This window comes from Channa argus, chromosome 4 (assembly GCF_033026475.1).
Source record: "Channa argus isolate prfri chromosome 4, Channa argus male v1.0, whole genome shotgun sequence".
In the NCBI taxonomy this organism is placed as follows: Eukaryota; Metazoa; Chordata; class Actinopteri; order Anabantiformes; family Channidae; genus Channa; species Channa argus.
In genome coordinates, this window is record NC_090200.1 from 11297767 (window position 1) to 11323225 (window position 25459).

Genomic DNA, 25459 nt, shown 5'->3' on the forward strand with positions numbered 1-25459 from the left:
CCAGAACAATAAATGTTTAGAAAAACTTGCCAAGCTTGCTGTTTCTGAGAAGTTCCCCTTAATGAACATAAATACAACAAGAGTTTTTAGTTTGCAGTGGTACATTGGGTTTCCTTCACCACCACTAGGGGGTGTAGGTGCTGCACAGTTGACGCCACAGAGCTCAAAACCTATTGCAGAGCTGCATTATCTTTCACAGCCAGACGAATTTCCTTGTGGCTGTGACATCACAAACAGCGTGGAAGAGTAGCGCCCCCTGCTGCTGCAGAAAATTAATAAAACTACAGAATTTCTACATTACTAATTAGAACAAATCTGTATTCCGTCATGTGACCAGGTACGTATGTGTTCATCATTAGGATGCTAATTGTCAGAGAGAAATGAATTCAATTATAGGTTTTTTTCAGTTTGATAACTCAATAATAATGACATGTCAGATATTTACAGTACACATGGGATTATTCACTAAATGCATTATGTCACATTTAACAAAACATCCGTCAAGCGCAATAGTTGCAGACAAAGGGACACGCTATATGCACACAAAATGAAGCTTATGCCTAGTTGGAGCCAGTCACACCGCACCATGGGTCACCTGGCACAACGGCGTGCATGGTTTATTCTGCGTGACTAGTGCCTGCCTGCATGTCGAAGAGTCACAGACACACGGTAAGATCTGGCAACACGAAGAGGGATGGTAGACGGATAGCTTAACTGAGGATCTCTGTTACTCACACAGTGTTCCTGTACTTTGTGAGAGCTTAAGTTTAAGAGTGGAATTGTGAATTGTGTGCACGTCTGTGTGTGTGTGTAGGTGGTAGGTGGACTGACTGTGTTTTAATGCATTTGTGCAGCAACTAAGGCCTCTGGGGGAGAAAAAAAATATTCAGATTGGTGTGACACAGATCCTCTCCAGCACACACATACCATTCCCCCTCAACACACAAACACAAGCTGAGGATGGGGATTATGAGCTATATTTGTAGGTGTGAATGGAGAGGATTATTTTCTTTCCCAATATCTCTCTTCTGTATTATGTGATCTAAAAAGTAAGCGTTTTCCTTTGATGTGAGCTCACATCCTGTCTCTTGTGGCTCCTGGAGCATGCTGGCCTATTCACTGGGCTCCATAATGAGCTGTTAATTATCCCAGGACCTCATCAAGTCTCTCTGGGCTCACTGTTAAGCTTCCTCCTCGCACAGGTTGGCATGGTGACTGTAGGAAATGGGACCTGCATAGAGGAGGCCACCAAAAGGACCGCAAAAGCTTCACTCATGCTCTCTTCTACTGTGGGGGTGTGAGAGGGACACATTTTTTTCACTCCCGGGAAGACAAAGAAGAGAGTGGGAAGTGTGTAGATACAATTAGCTTTATGCATTGCTGATTTTAATTTTGTGAGTGTGCATTTGAGTGTTTACAAATATGGGTGGGCTTATGTTTTGAAGTCGCTCTGTATTCATAGACTCATATCATGGGAAAGTTTTGACCTCTCTTACAACTTCCACGCTGATTCAAACTCTTCTGGCAGCAGTGGGCCCTTCACATTTCGGAAACAGGCCATGTTCCGTTCCTCTGCTTTTGCTTTATAATGTAAAAATGTATGCTGCAACCAGGAAATGGTCTCGTACCTCAGCAGGTGCAAGATTTGCAGTTCTGTTACGCAGCAGTGTCTGTGGCCAGAATTAGACCTTCCGATGACAAATACATAGAAATATCCGGTAGAAAATTCCAGATTTATGGAGACATTTATCATCAAGGTCTTCAGATAAATCACCTTTTGAAACGCCCTAATTCAAAGGCACCTCCAATTTCCTTTAGTTGCTAAGCAACCATGGAGCACCACAGTAATGCTTGGAGTTAAAGGCTGGCAGCCCAGTGGTGTAGATTGTGGGGTGAATCACTGTCTTTTATAGCCCTGAGGTTCCATTACACGGCCAGCTGACAGTGACAATGATACACTGTCACCAGAGGTAATTATACAGCCTCTTGGTTCCTCTGGTGTGTCCACAAGCAAATAATGTCAGCTGAACAGTTGAAGTGGGGGCTAGAGGTATTTGACCACTACCAGTGGACAAGCAGTTATAATCATTAGAAATGGTTTCAGAGACCTAACAATCTATTGTACTGCCGTTTGAATGCTGTTTCAATTTGGTCATTGAAAAAACACCGGTACTAAGAAAATATTGTCATGTGCGGTTGCACTTGTCTGCATTTAGAGTTCTTTTCAATTCTCATCTCAGGGCTTGATTAACCCACTATGGGGCCAGGGAACAAATATTAGCTTGTGTGCACTGGATATGTGACCTACAAATTTCAATTCAAAGACTAGTTAGAAATCACTATTTTGAATAGATTTAGATGAAAAGAATGACGTCGCTTTTTTGTCTGAAGTTGAACTATAAAGCTACAGCTGGCAGCCGGTACGAATTGCTGTGCATGAAAACAGGAAGCAGGAAAAAAGAGGTAGCTTGGTGTTGTTAAAATATGTGTGGTGTAGTGCAAAATGTGTGGCTGAACTAGTCTAACAGTGCCTCCTGTTTCTAGTCACCTTTTGTGATAACATGACAGTGATATCAAGCTTCATGTCTAAAATGTCCACACATTTACATCAAGTCCACACTGCAGACTACATATAACAGGATAATACTTCACCTACTGTCTCAGTATAGCTCCTCCACAAGACAGAATCTCAAGATGAGGTCATGGTGCAAGAATTGTCATAAGGCCCTCAGTTCTCTAGCTGATATGGTATAAACCCTTTGTTTGTGTGTCTCTGAAGGCTTTAAAGATGCTTTCTGTTGTTTTCAAAGATGCCAGGGAGCCATAACGGTATGAGAGTGAACCAGCATGCCTTTTTGTTTCTTTCAGATGTTAATATCATCCTACCCCAGGACTGAGTTGAAAATTTGCCTTTTGGGTAAATCTGTCACTTTATTCACTCTTTATTGATATTCTGCAACAACAATTTTTTGGCAGGTGGCAGAAACAAACTGCAAACACAAAAGTAACATATAATCACTGCAGGGGGCAACATCCAGCAGATGCATTAACATTTATTTGGGGACACATTTATCTATCCCCACCTGAGAAATACAATTATGAGCTGAAAGGCAAAAGAAAAATGCTCATTTAGATTAAGAGGACATGCAGAGTTGAATGTAGCTGGGTTTCTTGAACAACCCTTTTGACATATAGGAATCTGATAAACTGTGTATATAAGAACAAAACATTTCTATTGATGTTTTTTATTTCATGTTTCATGTTCATGTTAAATAATACATTCATAAATTATTAAATAATAAAGTAATAGGATCAATGCTGAGAAAAACTTCTGCATGAACTCTTCACATTATCACATTACTGACACACATAATCCATTTTCCTTCACGCATCAACATATGTAATGAAGCAAAAATCATAGATTTATAAATACTTTAAGAAACTGCTGACTCTTTGCTTTGTGTCTGAGTGAACACATTTGCATTACGTATCGATAACATGTCAATTACAGGCTCCTATTCCTGAGATCTGTACTCTAGCTGTGGGCGTCATGTGTACAACTACTTCAATCTGCCTACAGTATGAGTTGAGCGAATAGATTCCCGTCTTATGACCTCACACTCCGTGGGACTGCTCTCAGTTAAAGAACAAACAGCTCATCTCTAACACACTCTTACTGCTGGGTGACCACACCAGTCAAATGGCACATACAGACACCTTTTATAGTTTACTTTAAAATACTTTACTTTTTGTTGTTACCTTTTTAGGTGTAGCTATAGTATGAGTATAAATTACATTAAAAAAAAATAAAGAGCATATCCACATACTGCATAGCATACTTTGTGTATTTTGACAAATTGCTTTGTGGCTAGTTTTATGTGAGCTCTCCCAAGGCAGGAACAACCCATCTACCCGTCCATCTGGTTCAGCAAGCAGTTTTAAACAAGCACGGAGCACAGTTATTCTCACGTTAGACCAAAGTTTGATGCTATCTGCATTCTTTCTGTGCCCATTCTGCTCTGCAACCGGGCTGCTGCCACACTAGAGTGACATGGGTGGATTGAAGCCAGACATTGTCAGCTCATTATCAACACCTTGTCAGCCAACTCTCGCCACAGCTCCACACAGTGTGTGTGTGTTTGTGTGTGGAGAGGGGGTTGTGTGTTGAGGAGACTGTGGGATGACTTCAAGTTGAAAGATGCCTCCATGCTCACATTCCGTGTCTGTGGATTACAGCTGCCTGAGGAAAAGCTGCACAGAGCCACACGGAAGTGAAGGAAGTGCTTAAGCAGGCATCAGTCTTGTAAATCTGGTTCCTTTTATCCCTTTTTGCTTGTTGTCTGTCCCTCAGAAATCACTTGCGGTTTAACGGAGGTACAAGCGAGCACATGTTGTCTTAAGCGTAGACTTTGTGCTTCTTTCTATTTCTGTTACATAACATTTCCTCTTTCAAATGGCAGCAGGTTTTACGTGAGAACATGTGCGACCATATTCTTGATGTGTGCTGTGTGTGTGTGTATGTGTGTACATCTGCAAAGCACTTCCTGCTCTCTGTCAGTGCTGTGATAGGAATATCCTCGTACTGGGCCAGCTAACGGTTAAGCCTGGCCCTCCTTTCCTCTCTCTCTGAGCACTGACATATTTTCAGACTGCTTCACGGCACACCTCATTCTTCTGGCTCCTTATGCATTACACAGAAGTTGCTAAATGTGATAGTGGCTGAAATGGACAGAGAGAAAGAAAGAGAGTAAGAGGTGAGAGACAGACAGTGAGCGATATGTATGTGAAGGGTAATGATGATAATAGATGGGGAGGGGTGTGTTTCAGAAGCAGATCATAGCGCAAGAACCTTTGTTCATTGGCAATAAACAGCAAGAGAAAGACAGTCAGCGAGAGAAATGAACTACGGAGGGGAAATGATCAGTAATCTGCAGTGTTAGCTGTCAGCCTCTTCTGCAGCAGCCTGTCTGGATCCCATTATAGGTAAATTCATTTGGCTTAGGGGCCTACGCTGAATGTGCACCAGTGTACCAGGAAGCCAGTGTGTGCATGCATGTGTGTGTGTTCAGGAAAGCACAGAGAATAGTGAGTGCTGTGAGAAGCAGATATGTAGTTTCTATGCATGTGTTCCTCCTGTGCCCTCCTGAGCTCCTATTATATTTTTATATCTTTGTACTCAACACAACATATTTTAAGTTTCTTTGTTCATGTGGATCTGAACAAAACAGTTGCAATGCACGACAAAATACACAGTATGGAGATTTTGCATATTTGGCACTTAATGAAATTGTCACTCAGTAATATATAATGCTTGATACAAATAATTACAGTTTAATATCACAGGGCCAGATGAATCATTTTACAAATGTTGGCAGTTTCATGTGACATTTTACGTTTGGAAACATTCAGAAACCTTTTTCAGAAAGTCTATATATACACACATAGTTCTTAGTTCTACTCTTCTTTTTTGGTCAGTGTATGACCATGTTAGTAGTGATCATGCATTACTTGCACATCTGTGGTGTAGTATACACAAGTGGGGGTAATAATAGGAAGAAGCAAGACATGGAACTAAAAGGAGAGGAGGGTATAACATAGTAAACAGAGAGTAAATGAAGCAAGGAGAAAGAGTGTGTGTGTGTGAGAGAGAGAGAGAGAGAGAGGGAGGTCTTTGCAGGGAGACCAAGTTCGCAGTCTGGAAAACAGCATCTTTCCCTCCACCCTGCTCCTCCCCTCTTCCCTTTCGGCATCTCTCCCACGCTCCTAAGCTCAGCCTTCAGCTCCCCGGATCCTCCCAAATTCTCCAGAGGAACAGCCTGTGTGTGTGTTTGTGTGCGTGCGTATGTGTGTATACACACTGAAGCCAGCGTGTGTCAGAGTAGGCTACTTGACGCTGTTCTGAGTACTTTGCGTGTGTTTGTCTCTCTCCCTGCAGCTGAGGTGGGCGTGTGGAGCCTCTGACCCTCTCTCGCCCACTCTCTTTCTCTGTCTCTCCCTCTTTGCTGCAGCTACAGGGGGATATGGATGGACTGCGTTTACCTCCACTCATCGAGGAGGCTTTGGACTCTACAGGTCTGTGTAGCTGTTTTATCAGTGTGTGTTTATCTGCGATGCTGTGCACTCGGATAGTGTACGTGACTATTTTTAGCACTGCACTACAGATCAGATATGATCAGCCAAAAAGGTAGAGGGGATGATGTTAATCTCTGCTAAGAAAGAGTGTTTATTCCTAAAGTAAGGAACAGGGTGGTGAACTGAGCAGGCAGAGGAGCTGGTTGTCAGGTGGGAAGCTGTAGTCGAGCTAACAGAGTGGGCATGTTTATATGGCATTTGTGGACATTTGATAAAGGCTACACTTTGCCAGGTAATGGTTGGCTGGTGTATAATAATGTAGCCTAGGGTGTGTTAGATGGGTTGCATATGTTGTCCTGAGGCTGTTTGAGAACTGATGCAACACAGAGTCATTAGGTTGTTGTTTCTGTTGGTTTGAATTGCGTCGCAAAAAGTAATCATGGTGGAGGACTCGCTTTGCATGTTGTGGCTGTGTGGAACAGCTGGAGTCAAACTTCCTTGGTGACTTAGCTATAGATCGTCTTTTTTTCTGTGTCGCAAACAGAATCAGCACTGCCTAACTGAGGGTAACGATTTAGGGAAGAATGTGTCAGTGTGTGGAACAAGGAAGAACTGGGTGTTTTGTGTGTGTTTTGAATGGACATCTCTGTATGGTACACTGCTAGGAGGATGTTTACTGGTGTGGATGTCAAAGGGCTGTTAACCTCTGACCCCAGTCACTGAAGTCAGTGCTCTGGCTGCAAGAATCTAGCTTCTTTTTCCTGTGTAGTACTTTCATAAAAAACTTTTAAAAACATATATTTGGTGTATTTTTTTATTATATGCCACTGTTCGGCAAAGTAATCTGCAGAATAATTAAATCACTTTAACTGAGTAATTCCCTCTTTTACAATTTGTTATGCTGAAGCCTGTGTATTGACAAGGTGGCTGTGTCAGGAGAAAGTCATTCATCCCTAACAAGTTTGTTATCTGTTACCTGTTATCTTCACCCTGGTGATCTCTTTCCTTTCATCATGCTTTTAAAGATAGATAGTATAGTATAATGATAGAAGTGTCTGCTTTATCAACCGTAATGGGAGACATCAAGCGAAGTGATCGGAGAGACAGACAGCTTTCTTTTTCAATTACATATACACTTAGGGATCTAAATGGATTTACGTGTATGGATTCTGTCCTGGCTTGGGTCAGTTTTAGGTTCTTAGAAAGTGGTCGCTTTGTTGTTTTGTAGACTTTTTATTTCATTGTTTTTTCAAGCCTGTTGTGGATAAATTTCATACTGCACTGGAACTAATGCTTGTCAAATCCCTTGCCCCATCTACCAACAGGGAATACAGATGCTCTCACAAAAGCACACTTTCCCCTCTGATCAATAAAACCCCATCACAGCCTAATTTTACATTTGTTTATGTATCTTTTAGCCATCGACCACCACATTGTTCCTCCCACTTGCCCAAGTCGCAGACCATCTCTCGTCGTGCTTTCTTCTGTTTTTCGACTGGATAGCTGTTCCCCTTCTTTAGTCTGCTCTCTTCAGCGCCCACACACCCTCCAACACGCACACAAGCATGTGCATGCGCATGCACAGGCACATAAACCTTTGCCCCTGCCAGTGCCTCAGCCCACACAGCATTTCTCTCCTCCTTTCCCTCTGGCATTGTGCCTTCAAGCAGTGATACTCCCCAAGGGTGCTCAAAGAGGGTTTTTCTCAGGTCTTTGGAACTAATAAACAACAAAGTTGATGCCTTGGATAAACTTTGTAGATCTGAGAGCTGCAGAGACCTCTGAGAAAAACAACAATGTGAGATTCTCACATCAGTGTTTAACGTGGCCAGTCATGGGGCTAAATGAAAACATATCTTGCATGCTTTTACACCCTCATGCACCCTGGCTTCTTCTCTCTCAGTCCTCCCCACTCAATCCCCATTTTCCTCCACCAGACTTAGTGTTTTGCTATGAGAAAAAAAGCTTTCCAGGCACTCTGCAGGTCCCTGACAAAACTGAGCATGTCATATGTATTTTTACTTTCTGTTGGTTGCATAATGGAAAGATTCTTAAAACTTTTCAGTGAATAGAGGTTCGTGAACTCCTCAGCAGCTTATTCTATGGATTTTTCTTGACTTTTCTTCTCCCTCACAGAAATGTTCAGCATTGTCTACCTATTATTACCATGCCCTCTCTCTCCCTCTGAGTCTTTTTGCTTTTTGGATTTGGCAGGGGTATTGTCAGCTCTGCTATCCCCCCTTTCCCCTGTGAGTTAAGTGATGTAAAACCTTCCAGAGAGATCTGTTTTCAGGTGGGAGGCACAGATTTGTGATCAAATGGATTATTACTGCATCGCTTGTGTTTTATGCTCTGTTCTCTGTCTCTATTCATACCCTTAATGGTACTGCTAAAAAACAATGACATGCACACATACACACAGCCCCACCACAAACACATTCCTACAAAATCACTTTCCTTAAATCATTCACTTACAGTATGTACACAGTGACACAGTTTTTGTGCTTGCTCATCTAATGAGGCCAGATTATAACACACAATCTTGACCCACTTTCTCTTATTTCTCTTTGAAAGTGCAAACATCAATTTTACATTTTAATTACACAGTGACTTTTTAAATCAGTCCATCTCTTGGGTGCTCGTGGTTCCTGATGCTTTTATTTTTTTGTTTACCTGCTTGTTCTGTTCCTCACTGTCCCTGGTGTTTTCACCCTCAAAGTACAGAGAGAAAGAGATGAGATGTCTATCCCTGTAGCCCACCCTGCAATGGTGACCTCATGGTGTGGACTTCATGGTAAGATTGTTTATCATAAGGGAAAGGAAATGACAGGAAGGTTTCCACTGCAAGCTAAACTGTGGACAGAAGCTTTATTACCGCAGTGACTTTCTATACGTTAAGAAGCTGGGTTGTGTGTAGTAGTTGTATACCTTCCTGCGACTGTGGTGCAGGATGGTAGAGCGGTTGTCCACCAATCTCACAGTTGTTGGTTCAACCCTCGGCTCCTCCGGTCACATGTCGAAGTGTCCTTGAGCGAGACACTGAACGCCAACTTAGTTGCTCCCGGTGAATGTTGGCCAGCTGCATAGCAGCTCCCCCACTGGTGTGTGTGTGTGATTGTGAGTGCGAATTGGAGCTTTGAGTGCCAACAGGTAGAAAAGCGCTATATGAGTGCCGACCATTTACCATTTATATGTAGATGAACTGTTATATATCCTCACCTGACCTGCTTCAGCTCTGCTGCTCTCAATCCATAACTGGTTCTCTTTCCTTGCATCTCTTTCTCTCCTTGATTCTTTTGCTGTCACATAATCTCTCCATCCCTGCTTCTTATTATGAGTTGCTGAGAAAGTGAGCTAGTTCAGGGGTAAAGCTACAAATCATTGCTGGACTGGCTTCAAAGCTGGGCTAGGAGGGGGTTGTGTGCATTATGCATGGCCTCCTACACGGTCGCAGAGATCCATGGCAAATGTATACATACTGAACACAGCCTTGTGTGATCATATATACTGTATTTGTAATAGGCTCATAGCCACGAGCCAGAAGTCCATATATTGTATACTCATACACAAGTACATGAAAAATGTCCGAACACATGGTCTGCAATCGTGCACACATTCATACACATTATACACAATCACACACTAATGTGCTGCGCACACACAAGCACACACCATCACCAGCTGTCTTTGCAATCCCATTTTTAAGCTCCGTACAGCACAAGGCACCCATCAAACCGCACCTGTACACAGTTTCCAGCTCCTGTTTCAGTGAGCTGTCTTTTCTTTTCACAGCTGATTTGACTCCAGATGTTACTCTCAATACAGTAAAATTAGAAGTTTAACCAGCAGTCACACACACACAAACACAGAGTAGTGTTGACTCCTTTACTACATAGAGTAGAGAAGCTACACTAAAAATGTTATGCAACACATATGGTACCGTATTACACCCAGTGACATAAACCAGTAGCTCAAGGCTGTAAAAAGGAGAAAAAATACAACTGCTTATGCAGACATCATATTGCTATTTACTCTGTCGCACTTTACAGTTTTTCCTGCATATTTGATGTATAGAATAGTTTCTCTGCAACTGCAGACTCGTACAGTATTTAATGAACAAAATCTCTCCTGTGGCGCCAGGTTAAAACAACTGTGTCCTACATTTACCCCTCTCCCACAATGCATCTGTGTGCTTAAAATCCTCACTCTGCACTTCAATTCTGCAAAGTGCAAATTTCATTACACTCCTCACCCCATGATTGGACACCAAAAGGGCTTGTGTTTCCATATTAATGTTTAAATTTAATCTCAGACAGCAATTCCAAGAAGCTGACAAAGAACACTCAGCCTGCTGCTTATTGTCTCTTTTCTAAAGTGGCACAATGTTTGCACTGACATACTCAATGTGTACTGTGGCAATGTGATTACGAAGGAATGTGCAGTGGCTAGATAAAGCCATCCTTTCCCTGGAGCCATAACACCGCTCCTGAGATGACTTCCCTGCCCATTCGCGCTCTTGTATGCATACAGCGTCTTCCTCTAATGAAATCCCACCGTGACTAAATATCGGCTCTGTGCCAAGTGTGCAGTGGAGTGATCGCAGGTGTCACTGCAGCTGATGCTGCATCACAGTGTGTTTGGCATTCGCTCACAAGGTGAGGTGGTAAACCTTCTTTGAGGAGTGAAATGATTAACAAGCTGAGACTTAAAGGGACACTTAATAGATAGTATGGTTGGCTGTGTGAAGGAGGCTCGTAGAGATGATTGGCACATAATTTCATGTTTAGAGATACTGTTATGATTTTTCACAAAGACACCATCAAAAAGCAGAAAGGATTTTGAATCTCTTGCCTGGAGATTGAGTTGAGTTAAAGCTGCTCTCACTGAGACATCACATCGGGTATATGTGAGAAAAAGCCCCTAAAATGAACCTTAGACAGGATCCTACAGCCCTAAAATGTCTTGTTCAAGTGTCAATTGTGCTTCAGGTTCTTGGCCGTGACATTCAGGATCAGTCTATGTACTGTGGCAGCCTTAATGTAGGTACAGTGTAAGATAACATTATTCAGGCCATTCTCCCATTGGCTGAGGGGGGAGGTGAAGGCCACAGCTCCAGCCAGTCAGAGTAGGGCTCATCAATAGTACAAATTTACTGTAAAACCTGAGCAACATTAGGTAAAAAAATGTTATAGATATCATGAAATACACTCAGTATTTATGAAAAGGATTAAAAAACAACCATAACACTAGCTCTTTAACAATGTGTCAATGCCAAATACCTAAGTTGTGTACACAGTATACATACAACATTCATGTTTTGACTATAATTGAAACAATATATCACAGTTTTTTTTTTGTGATTAGCTGTATTTGGTGTCCATTCGAGGACACTCTGGATACCCCATCTGCAAAGCCAAAGAGGACAATACAGAACAATACAATTCACTGGAGCACAAATCGCTTGAGTCAAAGATTTGCACGTTATTATAGCCTGAGCTAGACGTCCTGAATGATTTTGATGTGAGTGATATTCAGTGGGAAGCCTTTTGTCTCTCGATGGTCTTTAGCTGCCGCTGGCTATACAAGCAGCCCCGTCTCTCTTTGCCACACGTCTCCAGCTTTCTCCTTTATGACTAACTCATTACACCAGCATCAAAGTTTAATGACAAAATAGCTCAGTGCTCATGAAACCTCTCACATGCCTCTCTGGGGTTACATTGTTTAAATTAATATTATTATGAACGAAGAAAGGCTAAGGCTGCCGCTAACGTCATATAGATATGATGAAAATATGTTGCATGTGCTTGGTTGTGAGGAAAATCTGTAAAGGAGAACAATGCAGAGAAATAATGTCCACAAAAATGGAAGCATCCCCTGAGCTAGCATTACCTTTGAGCATCACTATTAATTAGACAGAACTTTAGTTAATGCTTTATCCTGTTCCCTGCTGCACCTTTTTATTTCTCGTCACATCTCTCTGTTCCCATCCCACAGCACACACCATCCCTCCCCCATCCTCACACTGCTTTGTGAGTACAAACTGCAAGTCTGAGGCACTTGGAGACCACTTGAACGTGAATGTGTGGTGCTACATATTAATTTATTTCTGAGATGGACTTGACCTTGAAGTGCATGTTATTGAGAAGAATGAGTAAAATGACGGCAGGACAGTGTGTGTGATGAAGCTGGAAACGGGGCACAAGTGATAATTTAGTTTCAAACTACTCCTGAGAACGAAGCAGAACTGTGAATAAAATGACCGTTAGGCTCTGACCTTTTTTGCCTTACAGCAAATCTCATGCGAGTAATAGGAAAAGACTAGGGATGGGAATTTACTGTTATGTTGCGGTGGTGTAAATGACCCCTTCTCTGCTAGTTTTCTAACCTGCTCTGCATTTGTTTTTGCTACCCTAGCAAGCGGCAACAGTTATAATGTCAAATCGAGTTTATTGGTGTTGCCCCACATTGTATACAATGTCTCATTAGACTTTACAGGCCTCAATTAACAGCAGCTCCCAACCCACCCAAGGCTGTCTACAAAGATAAGAAAAACTTCCACAAAAAAGCAAGCAAAAACTGCAAACAACCACAGGATTTGACACATTTTAATATAAGAAAGATGTCTGCTGGTCACATTTCTCCAGACTATCACTGCTGGCTTGTGTCATTATGGTCTTTGGGGTGCATGGTTGTGTGGTGAGTCATAGTGATTGCTTCAGCACACTGCCCCCCCTTCTATCTCTCCATTGTATCTGCTAACGCACTCCACCTACTGGCTGAAAATAAAACTCCCCAGTGCAATTAGAGGAATACAAATCCTAGTAATGTTTGGGTCTAACAATCTGAATCAACTGTCCCCATCATGAGTCGCATATTAATAATTCACTTGATATTTAAGGCATCTCGCCTTTGATGTTCTCGACAGCGTTCAGAATATAACCTCATGAATTTTCCCCGAGAGAATAATTCTTTTTTGTTTCCTTTCTATCACGAACACAGATCTTAAATCCTTAAGAAATGCTCTGTTGTTGTTTTTGGTAGAATCAGTGTGTTACGTTAGGGTATATGACCTGCACAGGGGCTTTTGTGCAATGGACTTTAGGCCAGTTTCATCACAAGATGGTGCTGTTGATTCAAAGGACAATCTATTGTAAGCGTGGTTGATTTTGGGTGATGACAGAAGGGTTTGTCACCTGTAAATCTCTTTTTCTGTCTCCCTGTCTCTATTTCTTTCTAATATCGCCATAGTCTTTCCAACAGATGACCCTTGCGATCTGAAGGCAGAGAGCAGCCCCACCATGGACAACGAGATAACAGCCAAGGAGAGAGGCGTCCTGGAGGAGAACAACGAAAAGGAGGAGATGGACAAGGAGAGAGCTCAGGAGGAGGAGGGCGAAGAGAAGAAGCTGAAAGAGGAGGAAGATGAAGGGAAGGAGAAAACCATGAAGGAGCAGGAACTGCTGACAGAGGAGGAGGAGCTGGAGGAGCTGAGGGGCCAGGTGTTGCAGCTGCTGCTAGAGCTGGAGGATGCCAGGGAGACTTCCAACAAACACCAGGAGAGCTTCCATGAGCTGCAAGGTGAGAGCTCTCTGTCATTGCATGCATTTTAAACATATGGAATTATGACAATCTTGTATCCATTATTACAAACAACAGCCCTGAATCAAATGCTAAACATGTTCCATCACATATGACTACAACTTCTACTACTACTGTACACTTCTGTAGCACAAAAGTCAGTCAGGCTGAAAAGATGACCATAAAGTGAATATTCTATGTTATGCATTTCAACAAATTTTGCACCATGAGATACTTTCCATCTGAGTTTGTCTCAATTTCCTATTCAAAACAAATGCTATACTTGCAACCAAGGTGCTGAAAAGTATGTTCTATTTGAAGGTGACAATTACTTGTGAAATGTGATGCTGCCACCTTTTACGGTGTGCGCATTAGCAGTGCTCTGAAATTGCTCGTGTTGCAGCAGGTTCTTTGCTACAACGGATCAACACTGTTCTTGCACCCACATTACATTTCCCACACCTCTACAATGTGGGTGGTGAATAAAACTGTTACCAATAGACAAAAAAGACAAAAGGCAAGTTATTAAAAATAAAAAAAAACTTAATGCTAACAAACATTTATGTCCTGCTGAAATGTTCCCTCTCTATAAATCAGTTTATGTTGCAAATGTCAGATTAAAACCCCTGAACCATATCTGTTATTGTACTTCAATCAAATTAACATTTCCACTTTGCATGTCACGGTTTAGAAAAGAAAAAAAGACGCCTCTCCTCTACCCAAGTATAGTTTCACTGTCCATCTGAAACATTTTGTTTTTGTCAAAGTCTTGCTGATCATGTGGAGGCATAAATGGAGTCATTAAGATGGTCATTTCCTCATAGCCCCTACATGGAGCATCCCATCACACCTTAGAAATGATGAGCTGTGAGTAAAGCCTTTGGTATGGGTCTGCAGTGAGCTCAGTGTGTGTGCGCACGTTTTTCAGTTGGTGCACACTGTGTGTCCTACTGAAAGATATGGTGTGGTGAGCTGGCAGTGGTGGAGGGATTCCTCAGACAACTGCGTGCACACAGGGAAGCTTCCAGACTGGGTGTCCTAGACCACAGGGAGAAATCACCATTGGTCAGCTCCCACTGTGAAGATTCAGCTGTTCAGGCTGCTGGCAGCTGCTTGAGGGTGATGTGTTGGGGGTGGTGGTGCGCGTTCACCGTGTACATGGTCACAAAATGACATAAAGTGAGGTAAAGCTCAAGGATGACTAGTCAGACGATTAATACCCACACCATATCCATTAGTTATATACTGGTTACAGAAAAGTCTCGAACAATCTGAACAATAAGTGGCCAGAAGTCAAAGAATCTGAGGTATAGTGTTGCTCAATAAAATGTGTAATGGCAAATATCAGCAAACAATGTGCAGTATATCTATAATATATTCAAACTACATTTTCTGTAGTTTTACTATGGGATTTCTGCCCCCACAGTTATATGATTCTCATAAATGAAAATATGTTTGTCTGGCTGAAATAATTGGAAAGTTGGGATGAGGCGTAATATTTAAATTAAAAGAGAAAGAAATGATTTGCAAATCCTTAAATCCTTTAGTCCTTCTGCTCTTTAGCACAGAGGACACAGTGTCCACGATTTCCAAATTTAAAATTTTGACTCCGACCACAGGCCAGTTTCCCACTTGGCCTCAATTCATTTTGAATGAGCTCAGGCTCAGAGAAGGCAACAGCGTTTCTAGATCGTCTTTCTATAAGTTTTTTCTTTGCATGGTAGAGTTTTAACTTACATTTGTCGCTGAAAAACGGATCTGTTGCCAATTAACCTCATTAGCTGTGAGATGTTTAACCAGGTGTTTTTTAAGAATTATGCACATTTTCCAGTCTTTAGTTTCCTCCCGTCCCAACTTGTTTGAGATGTGTTGCTGGCATTAAAGTAAAAATATGCAGATCATTTAAAAAATACAATAATCAAGAGTTTTATTTGATATGTTGTCATTTTTCTATTTACAGTCAAAATAGGATTTCAAGTAACTTGCAAATGATAAGTTTTTTAAACAATATCCCAGAGTTTCTAGATAAATCATTAGTATTCAAGAAAAGATAATAAAATTGAGGACATAGGTTTAAGGTAGTCTAGGCACCTTTCTTATTCAACTAGCTGCTGCCATGGCTGCTGCTGTTGTTTTATTAAAACCACAAGTGAATCTGCCTGAAGAATGCAACAGCAATTAATCAGCATGGCACATACCAATGGGACAAAAAAGGAAACAGACTCAAAAATAGCAGCAAACCAAAACAATCTGCTTTACTGTGTTCTGCTATCCTTGCAACTTATTAGATTTACTAACAAATAAATAAAAAAAATGCATATACCAAGAAATCTAATAGTAATACTGGTAGCCTTGCTCACATTATCACACTGACGCACAAATCTGCTTGTGTCATTCAGTCATGCTTTCAAGGTGGGACAGCTTATCAAGATGTCATCTTTGTATTGGCCCACTGAACTGACATTTTCCTCTTATCTCTGCTCCCACCGATGATCTCTCCTCTCTCCATTGCTCCACCAGGTCTGTTAGACGAAGAGCGCCTGGCTAGTGCCCATCAGGCTGAAGCCTTCACACGCCAGATCCAGAATTTACAAGGTGACAAAATAATTAAGTTTTCACCAGTGAAGTTCAGCTCTTTGACAAACCCAGATAATAGTGATGACCATTTTTTTGGGGGGGATCTATCATAAACAGAAACAGGAAGAATAGTCAGAAATTCTGTTCTTACATTTAATGTTGGGTCAATGCTGATTTTGCTTTGTGTTCTGGGATTTAAAATGTGTACTGAATAATGCAGGCAGAATTGCTATAAAAGTACAATGGAGCTTATAAAATGATTGGCGTTATTTGGCTGATTGAATTGTGCGAAATGCATTTTCTGTTGACAGATGTTTTTTAATGAAGTTATTATTGCCATAACCTTATATTTTATGGCTTTATTTGTAATTGTAAGAGGTAAACTTTCCTCTCCTGAAAAAGCTAAACCAACAATTTAAAAACTCTGTTACAATCAGTTACATCAGCACCTCTTTCAAACATTAACACCCCCCAAACACACACACACACAAACACCCCTACAGTTACTGCATTCTCACCCACACTTACCCCCTAAAGCAAAGCAAATGTTCTCCTTTTCCTCCTCCTCTCTCCACAGCCCAGCTCCGCTCTGTGCAGGAGGAGATGGACAGCCTGGAGGAGGAGAAGGAGAGCGAGCTGGCCGAGGCCCAGGAGGAGCTGCGTGTGGCTCAGGAGGAGGTGATCTTGCTCCAACAGACAGCAGAGGAGGCAGCTGCAGAGAGGGAGAATGACATCGCCTCACTGCAGGAGGAGCTGTGTCGCCGGCGGGCCGAGCTGCAGCGCCTCAGCGAGGAGACTCAGGAGTACGAGCTGGAGATCACCACGCTGAGGGCTGAGATCAGCATGAAGAGCCAACGAAGGGAGGCTGAGAGGAGAGAGGGTGAGGGATGGGGAGAATGGAGGGGGGAGATCAAGACACAGACAAAAGAATGGAGGTGTATTTTATAGATTATGTACACCTCCCCTCATGTTAGTTAAAAAGTTAAAATACAATAAGGTGTTTTACTTAAGTTGTTTCTGCTTGCACTGTGGATTTTAAACAGTTTACTATCAGCACAAATAGCTCATGATCCAACTTTGTGGATGCTATTATGAAAACAAAGCATGATGTTACAGATGTTCTTTTTCCATGCTTACATCATGCCAGCATCCCGCAGTCAACATCATAAATCATTTGTTGGGTTTAATAAATATTACAAATGTGACTGCTGATTGTTGCAAGGGGAGTGGTGTGTGTGTGTGTGTGTGTGTGTGTGTGTGTGTGTGTGTGTGTGTGTGTGTGTGTGTGTGTGTGTGTGTGTGTGTGTGTGTGTGTGTGTGTATGTGAGTGCATTTAGGATACCAGGGACATGAAGTCATGAGGGAGGGACACACACTTTCAACACATGATATCACTGCTGTATTCTGCAGCTGAGCCTCGGGTGGGACATAAGGGAGTTAATATATTTGAACATGACCCCACATTTGTATGCAAGTCATTTATATAAAACAGAACATCGTAGTTTAGGGAGGCTGTGACCTGCATTCTCTTTTAATATCCTCACCGCTAACCTTCCTTGTTCTGTCAGGTGATGTGGATCTGCTGAAGGAAGAGTGCCGCATGCTGAAGGAGGAGTGTCAAACCCTGAAGGAGGACAACAGACGTCTCACCGAGAGACTGCAGCTGCTGCAGAGACAGAGGACATGGTGAGAGGTCAATGGCTGCTCACTCATCACCTGTGCTTATTGGATCAGCTGGAGGGGACACCCTCAGGAGTACAAGGCCACGTCACAGCCGTTCACTTCCTGATTCATTTAGAGTAGAATGGCCACCTGTTTAATCACTGCATTAAATTGGCAGTGTGAGGGATTACACATAAGTGCTGCAGCCATTAGTTGCTTCATTATCTTTAATAAATTGTTAAATTGACATGAAATGAATCTACCTATTTTCAGACTAAAAGACAATTTCTTCACAATACATATCACATGATCTACCTCAGGAGATGGAGAAGAGCAGACTCCAACTGTGAGACAGAAGAGACCGAGACGAAGATTTGTACAAAAGGGAGAAATTAGTGCACAACCCACAAAGTAACGTTAAACCCAGGAAAAGCTGAAAAAGATTTTCACAATGCTTTTTACAGCAAAAGACCTTGTTATCAATTACAATTTAAAACATAATAATGAGATCAAAGCACAGAGTACAAAAGGTGAATTTAGGACTGTAAGCAACTAAGAAATTGTGGAGCGTTTTCATTCAATTACAAGAGTCAGCAAAAAAGAACAAAATCAAAACTAACAAACAAAAAACTCCATCAGTATGTGTGCAACATAATACAATCTCTGCATACATATGTGATTAAAGCATGAAAAATGCAGCCTTTAGTTCTCTGGTTCCACATACCACACACTTATTAATAGACACAGACATTATCTGCACATTCAGAGCACATTTTTGACCTTTCAGGTACTTCAGTAGAAATTGAAGGTATAGTGCATTCTTTACCAATACCTCCTTTTCATCTGTGTCACAGCTCCAGTGTCTATCTTTCACTGAAAGAGGAAGATGCGGGGGAGGGCACAGAGGGGAAGGAACTGGAGACTGGCTCAGATGAGGTCATGACAGAGAGCTACATGACCATGGCCCAGTCTGAGAACTGTCGCCTGGTGGACGCCTCCATCCAGAAGAATATTTCATTTGATGGGAAGCCTGTGACACCGACCAGCTGGAACGGAGGCATTGGGGAGATTTTCTCCCTGAGGGACCAGTTGAAACAGGCTGAGGAGAAGGCCTCACAGGTTCAGAGAGAGGTATGATGCATGGTAACTAAGCAATGTCTAGGGAGTTGAATACAAATATTAATAAGAGATTTGGTTCAGATCTGATGAGAAAGTTCTTTTTAATTTTGGGCACATTCAATTAAAATGCAAGTCTGGTTGACCTCTATGTCCTCCAGTGTGACGGTCTGAAAATGGAGCTGCAGGAGCTGCAGATACTGTATGACAGCAGTCAGAGGGAGAGAGCAGAGCTGGAGGAGGAGCTGCAGCGCTGCAAGGCAGAGCTGGAGAAGCTGTCAGGGGGGGCGCAGGTGAAAAGCATAATAACATATAGTTAGCATTACGAAAAGACATTCAAATGCTAATTAATGTTAATTATGATTAAGACGTGATGTTACCTTTGCTTTCTGGACTGGAGATTATGTGGAGAATGTGTTGTTTCTCACGATTTTGAAAATTAATTGAGTAGTTTCCCTGGAGTTTTCAGCCTGTGTTTCTTTTTGATTAAACATTTAGATAAAGATTTTTTCTGTTAGCACGTAACACACTTTGCACTCTCCTACTGCATTCTGTGTCTGTTAAGCTCACTCCTTTAAATGTCTCATATTACAGCAATATATGTTTGGATATGAACTGACTTGACGTGTCAGTCTATATCAGTAATTATTGTGTACATTGTGCTGGGAAACATCCCCCTCCACTGTGTCTGTGTCCTAACCACTCTGTGAAAAATTCCTATTGTACTCTATGGGACAAAACCACAAAATCACAACCTTTTTATCTGGCAAATCCTACGTCAGATGCTGTTCAACCCAAACAACATGACTACAAAACCTTCGCTGCTTTGGCTTTTTAATGATTTTGCTCCCTCAAGACTTTTTAATGAGGTGGTGTATGAAAGTCATCTTGCAGTGAAATGAAACTTACAGCTTACAGCCGTTCTGCAGATGCTACAGCATCATTCATGACATCAATATTTGCTTATTGTTTTGTCATCTAAGCTCGACTTTTGGGCAACACATTTTGTGAACACGCACACACTTGAATGCAACAACTTGAGGAATATCTATGGTTTCAATTGCATTATCTGGCAAAGATAGACTCACTATTCTGCAAGGTGATTTTCATGCAGTTTCAAAAAAGAATGGATACCAATGAAATAAATAAATAGATTAAACTAGACTTTGTTTTGCACAGTGGAAGAAATCGAAATGAAGTGAACAGCATGGATACAATAGGGATAATAAAACTCTGTGTTTTGTCTACAACAGCCGTGATGACATGTCTGCCTTGTGTCAAACTGTCTACCTGTGCCTGTCTCTGATGCTGTCCCTGTTCTCTGAATGTCCATGACCTCTCAGCCTGTTCAATAATGAATTTGGCAAAACATAAAAGTGACTGAAATACAAAATGAAGATAGAGAGACAAATATACCACCATATGCTGGTCGCAGCATTCTGTGTGTCTTTCTTTTTTTTTTGTCATCCCAACATCACACACAGCCAGTAAATGCCACACAGGACTGCTCACACATACTCACATTGAGTTGCTGTGTAATGTCACCATAGAGTTATGCAATGTCTGTTTAGTTGGAAATGTACACCAGTCCATCTCAGCCCTCCCCCACCATATCACAGCCATTTACCATGTTGCACTTTTAATTTATGTCATTTTTGTAGTAGTGGCCCATTTGTGCTGTTGTCATAATTTACAATATCTATGTGTTTATTTTTTATTTTTTCAACCCATCACTTCATCATTCATTCCCTTCATCCCCATGGTCCCTGTCTTTGTTTTTATTCCCTCCTCAGAGATTCATCCATTCGTCTGAGCACGCTGTTCTCTCCATCCCCTTCATAGGAATGATTGTAATAGTGGCTGTGGTCTGGTGCTGGTTGTCGGAGCTGGCGTCCCAGAGAGCAAGGTATGGGTGGAGCCTACCCTCTATCTGGTGCAAAGTGCTGCTGTACACAGTTTGATGGATCAGTTCACCATAAAATCAACAACACATTTTTCTTACTTACCTATAGTTGTTTTGGCAATGCAAATATTGTCTTGGTTTTATTTGCTCAGGATTTGAGGTCTGCCTCTGAGACTTACATTGATATGTTTTAATATGGAGAATTATTGTTTCTGATTACTCTCAAAATTGTCAACAGTTCCCATCAACAATAATTCTTTAGTGGCAATGTAAGTGGTTCAGTTGGAGAAACTAATATGAAGTTATATAGTTTATGTTGGAAAAAAATACTTGAGGGAGCTGCTAAAAGAATCAGTGCAGCAATGTTGGCTCTTCTGGGAGAACTGATCCACTTGTAATAAACACATAAATGATGATTTGATTTCTCGTCAGCAATACCAGAAATAGCACATACAGACGAGAGGGATGTGGTGGAGGGAGCAGAAAAAGATGATGTTATCAAGGCATCAGTGCTGCACACTTGCATGGACTGTAGGTACTTGGTATACAAACAGCGGATGACTGAATGAGTGACTATGAAGCATGAATCAAACAGCTGAAACCAGTGAGCTAATGCATGTATACATGTAATGCTCTGCCCAAACTGTGGTGTTTTACTAATTAAAACATTTGATTTTGTGCAGTAAACTGAACTATATGTTTTAGGTCTTTCCATTCACCTCCATTGTAATCTACACCTGGGCAAATAAAAACAAAAGCATCTGCGTGGTTGTAGTCTTACCACCAGCTGCTTTTATGTGTTTTGGTGAACTGATCCTTTTGACATTGACAATTGAGAATCTTTGATGCTCTGAATTAATTTGATTGTAATGTGAGGGTCTAAACCAAAGAAATGATACTGTAGGTATTGATGTTAGGAATTTACAGGAGGTGGACATGGGACGGGTGGGCAGTTTGGCAAATTCTAACAAATCTTTCTTCGAACGAATTATTTATTTATTTATTTATTTTTCCAAGAACACATTACTTCCCTCGAACCACAGATTGACGGTTCTGGTTTTGTGTCGACTAATGCATTCATATGTTTAATTAATGAGCTTTAAATGTGCTAAATATTTTTACATGAGGCAATATATCCTCTCATATTACTCTGTAATGAAGAGTATGAACATCAGTAAAATGTCAAACTACTGCTTTAAGAGCCCAGTGTGGTTTATCTGTGGCTGATGGAAAGCCTGTACTGACTATTAACACTCTTGTTTTCCTGTCTTCCCTCAGGGGAGTGAGGTAGGTTGGAACTCCATTTTGACTATCGCTGCAGCCACAGCAGTGCTGCTAATGATGACTAGCTTGTTGAGAGCTCTCGTCCGATGTTGATTGGATGGGCAACAACTGCACAGAGACAGACGTCTGCTTCAGACCAGCCCATGTTCTCTCCTGCCATGTCCATAGATTGAACTAGAATTTTCTATATGTGATAGAGCTGACTGGTAGAAAATGTATGGGAAATCTGATGTTTAATGAGAAGGTACTACATGCACACACAGACTGAGAATTATGTGCTTGGCCTCCTTATTTAATGGCACTTGATGTGGAGACCGCTGCAATGTTGAGTTGACCTGCAGAGATGCTAGACGGGGACTGATTCCATTTTACTATATTAATGCTAGTCCTATGTGTCCGTGAACATTTTTTTTTTCTCTTTAGACTGTGAGAGGTTTAGCTTATTATTGTGTGCCAATTGATTTTGGATTATTTATTTGTTTGTTTAAATAGAGTCTGGATCTTTAATGCACTGAACAACCTGAGGTGTACGTACACCCTTAAAACTTTAACAGAATGAGCAGCTTGCATTTTTTGTTACTAAGTCTTTAAGTATCAATTACTTCCCCACAAATACTAAATGCAATATAATAAAAAAATACTGCGATGGTGTATTAAAGTCACAAAACATTTACTATTCCCTTTGCAACATTAAATATCAATTAGTTTTGTTTTTACAGTATTATAAACACTGATCATATGCTTTTACAAGCAGAAAAGGGATGGTAAACACATGTCAGTCTAAATATATAGAAAATTTAACACAACGTCACCTCATTAAACTAAAATGGCAGAAAGCCTGTGCAGTTTTTCACCTTCCTCCTGCTGCTGCTCACATTTTACTCTGAAAATTAGTACGCTTACACCCCCAGCCGCAGTGTTACATTTACAAAATGGTTTGCTGTAGTTTTAATATGTACAAGTAAACCTATTATAGCACATTTGTGAGCATATTCTGGGATGACTGAACCTCAGTGTTGATGTTAAATTTTTGTTCTCACAAGGAGGATTTAAATGGCTTGGTTTTCAAAGCATGTTTGTTAAAGGTACACAATACAAGGATGCTAAGTGTCAGTGTTCACTTGTTTACCGAGGAGACAATGGATGCGATAAACGTCATATCTGATAAACACCTGGTTACATCTAAATTAAACCTTTGTAGCAGATGAAATGAGGGATCAAGATTAGTTGTTTGTGAGGCTGTTTCCAAATATGTGAATAGGAAAGTGTCAGAAAAACGTTAGTTTATCCAATCATCACTTACAGAAAAATATGCGTATATGTGAAAGGACTCGTGTTTGTTTTTGTAGGTGAAAATCTTTTTGAATTGAAGAAGCATGCCACAAAACATACAGAAGCACAATATATAATTTATGTTGGTTATGTTAATTCTGTTACTTTGTATTTCATGTAAATAGGTGTGACATATAGTACTATGGGAGAGATCTTTCTTAAATCCATTTGTACTAGCTTTGTAGAAAGTTTATTCTATTTTGAAAGAGGATTGTATATTTGATATACAAGCTTTTTATGCTATGTAGATGTTTATTTATGGTGACATTATTCAGAAGCCCTGCTAACACTGATGATTATTTTCAGGACCTCTGTGTATAAAAGTGGAGTAGTCATTGCATGCATTTAGATTAAATTTGACCTTTGTTTCCCGTAAGAGTGAAATGACTTCTGGTTTTTCCTGTTCGTTAAATTTTGTGTTGGAATATTTCCTGAAACGTCTGTCATTAAACAGCCTTGATAAGCAATGTGTGACCGATGTAATTTTTCACATGAATATACTGTACTTTAAGGAGCTAATCTGCCCCTGGACTGCAAATGTCAATGTCTTTAGCAATAGAATTAAACACCCTGAACTCAAATAGCACATTTTATTCCTGAACTTATTTCATGAATCTTAATCATAATCACAAGCTTCTAAATTGCACAGTGTTTTTGAGCTTGCTGCTTTACATTAATAATTGTTGTTTTAAGTATAGTTGTGGCTATTTTGTTACCTGGAGGTTTATTTTGTACTGTAAATGACTTGAGAAAATAAAAATATTGAGACCCCATGATGTCTTAGAGCTTTCTTTTCTTGGGAAGTAGCATCACCAGCTCTCACAGTCACGGGGTTTCAGGTATCAAGGAATCCCATTCATGAACTCACCAGCAGTCAACTTGAGCGAGAACCGTCTCTCTTTTGGCATCACGTTACAGGGGTTGTATGGATATTAATAACCTTCAACTCCAGAGACATGACATAAGCTCATAGACATGTTCTTCACGGCACGAACTGGTTCATGAGGTATCTAAACTACACTCATTACGCCAATGCCATGACTCATGGTTTACTAAGCTTAAGTGCAGCTAATTGCCTAAAAGTAGCCTGTGTTTGCAGCTTCATGGGGTACAGTTAACCTAAACCACCTTCTGTTCCATGAAGTTCTGTAAATTATTCCTCCATGACTCCAATTATTCCCAACTGGTTCTGAATCAGGTTTCACTATTATTCATTTTGAGGGTTGAAATGAAAAGTGTCCTATCGTTGAAATGTCAGATGCAGATCATCAACAAAATCTAATCCACTGGCCCTTGGCCTCGAGCCTATCTGTCCAGCAAATTCACCCCAAATCCTTCCTTAAATATTTAATGGATTCCACTGACAGGCTGAGGGAAAAAGGCTAATTAAAAAGGTGGAAAGCTGAATGTGAGAGCAGCTAGGGCAGTGCACATACAGGTCAACTGAATCTGATTTTAACTTTACACTTCTTACCAATGGGGATAAGCACAGATATTAATATTATTTAATTTCTGAATTTATTTAATGTAGCTAAGATTACGAATTGTGACACATGTAAATAGAATTGAGCCTTTTTAATTGTTTTATTCAAACATGAGAAATGTAAAAAAAATTCTATTCTGGAGACATGTTTAAACATATTTTTCAAATTATTTCATTAAAGTGAACCTAACTTCCCACAATAGGCTATTTACTATCATTATAACTGGATGTATTCTGGTCTTTTCTTCAAGTATGCATTAAATTATCCTACAGGGTTAAGGTCTTAGTGTAACTACCCAGGTTGCTCGGGTAGATTAAACTGTAACATCCCCGAAGGGACAGTTTGTTCCCACCCAAAGGGAAGTAACACCTGTCATGTTGGAAGCAAATCAATCTCACTGTGAGTCCATGGAAATGGCCTGAGATCTCTGTGTAGCTCTGACTTGCTAGAA

General features: G+C 40.9%; 1 protein-coding gene and 1 long non-coding RNA gene across 10 annotated transcripts; one reads left to right on the forward strand and one right to left on the reverse strand.

Moving 5' to 3' along the window:
• Nucleotides 1-651: 651 nt before the first annotated feature.
• On the forward strand, nucleotides 652-24297 carry LOC137125750 (coiled-coil domain-containing protein 136-like). 9 transcript variants are annotated; one of them, XM_067501696.1, is made up of 11 exons: nucleotides 5690-5878; nucleotides 6009-6072; nucleotides 13321-13650; nucleotides 16171-16245; nucleotides 16805-17107; nucleotides 17796-17913; nucleotides 18744-19020; nucleotides 19167-19298; nucleotides 20799-20911; nucleotides 21341-21443; nucleotides 22187-24297. In XM_067501696.1, the coding sequence occupies exons 1-10, from the start codon at nucleotides 5843-5845 to the stop codon at nucleotides 21399-21401; spliced, it is 1509 nt and encodes a 502-aa protein (XP_067357797.1). In that variant the 5' UTR covers nucleotides 5690-5842; the 3' UTR covers nucleotides 21402-21443; nucleotides 22187-24297. The 9 variants fall into 9 exon arrangements, 7 of the variants coding, with proteins under 7 accessions (XP_067357803.1, XP_067357797.1, XP_067357798.1 ...); XM_067501697.1 differs by having other exon boundaries at nucleotides 5691-5878; nucleotides 13333-13650; XM_067501702.1 differs by lacking the exons at nucleotides 5690-5878; nucleotides 6009-6072 and adding an exon at nucleotides 652-669 and having other exon boundaries at nucleotides 13333-13650.
• On the reverse strand, nucleotides 15881-16889 carry LOC137125751 (uncharacterized). Its single transcript, XR_010914201.1, has 2 exons — nucleotides 16756-16889; nucleotides 15881-16331 (listed from the first exon to the last, which is right to left on the reverse strand). It is a non-coding gene; the product is annotated as an uncharacterized lncRNA (long non-coding RNA).
• Nucleotides 24298-25459: the final 1162 nt, after the last annotated feature.

Coding starts and splice junctions, on each gene's coding strand:
- LOC137125750 (XM_067501696.1), top strand. CDS start 5,843: ATGTGTGTATACACACTGAAGCCAGCGTGTGTCAGA. Junction 5,879..6,008: donor TGAAGCCAGCGTGTGTCAGA/GTAGGCTACTTG, acceptor TCTTTGCTGCAG/CTACAGGGGGATATGGATGG. Junction 19,021..19,166: donor CCTCACAGGTTCAGAGAGAG/GTATGATGCATG, acceptor TATGTCCTCCAG/TGTGACGGTCTGAAAATGGA.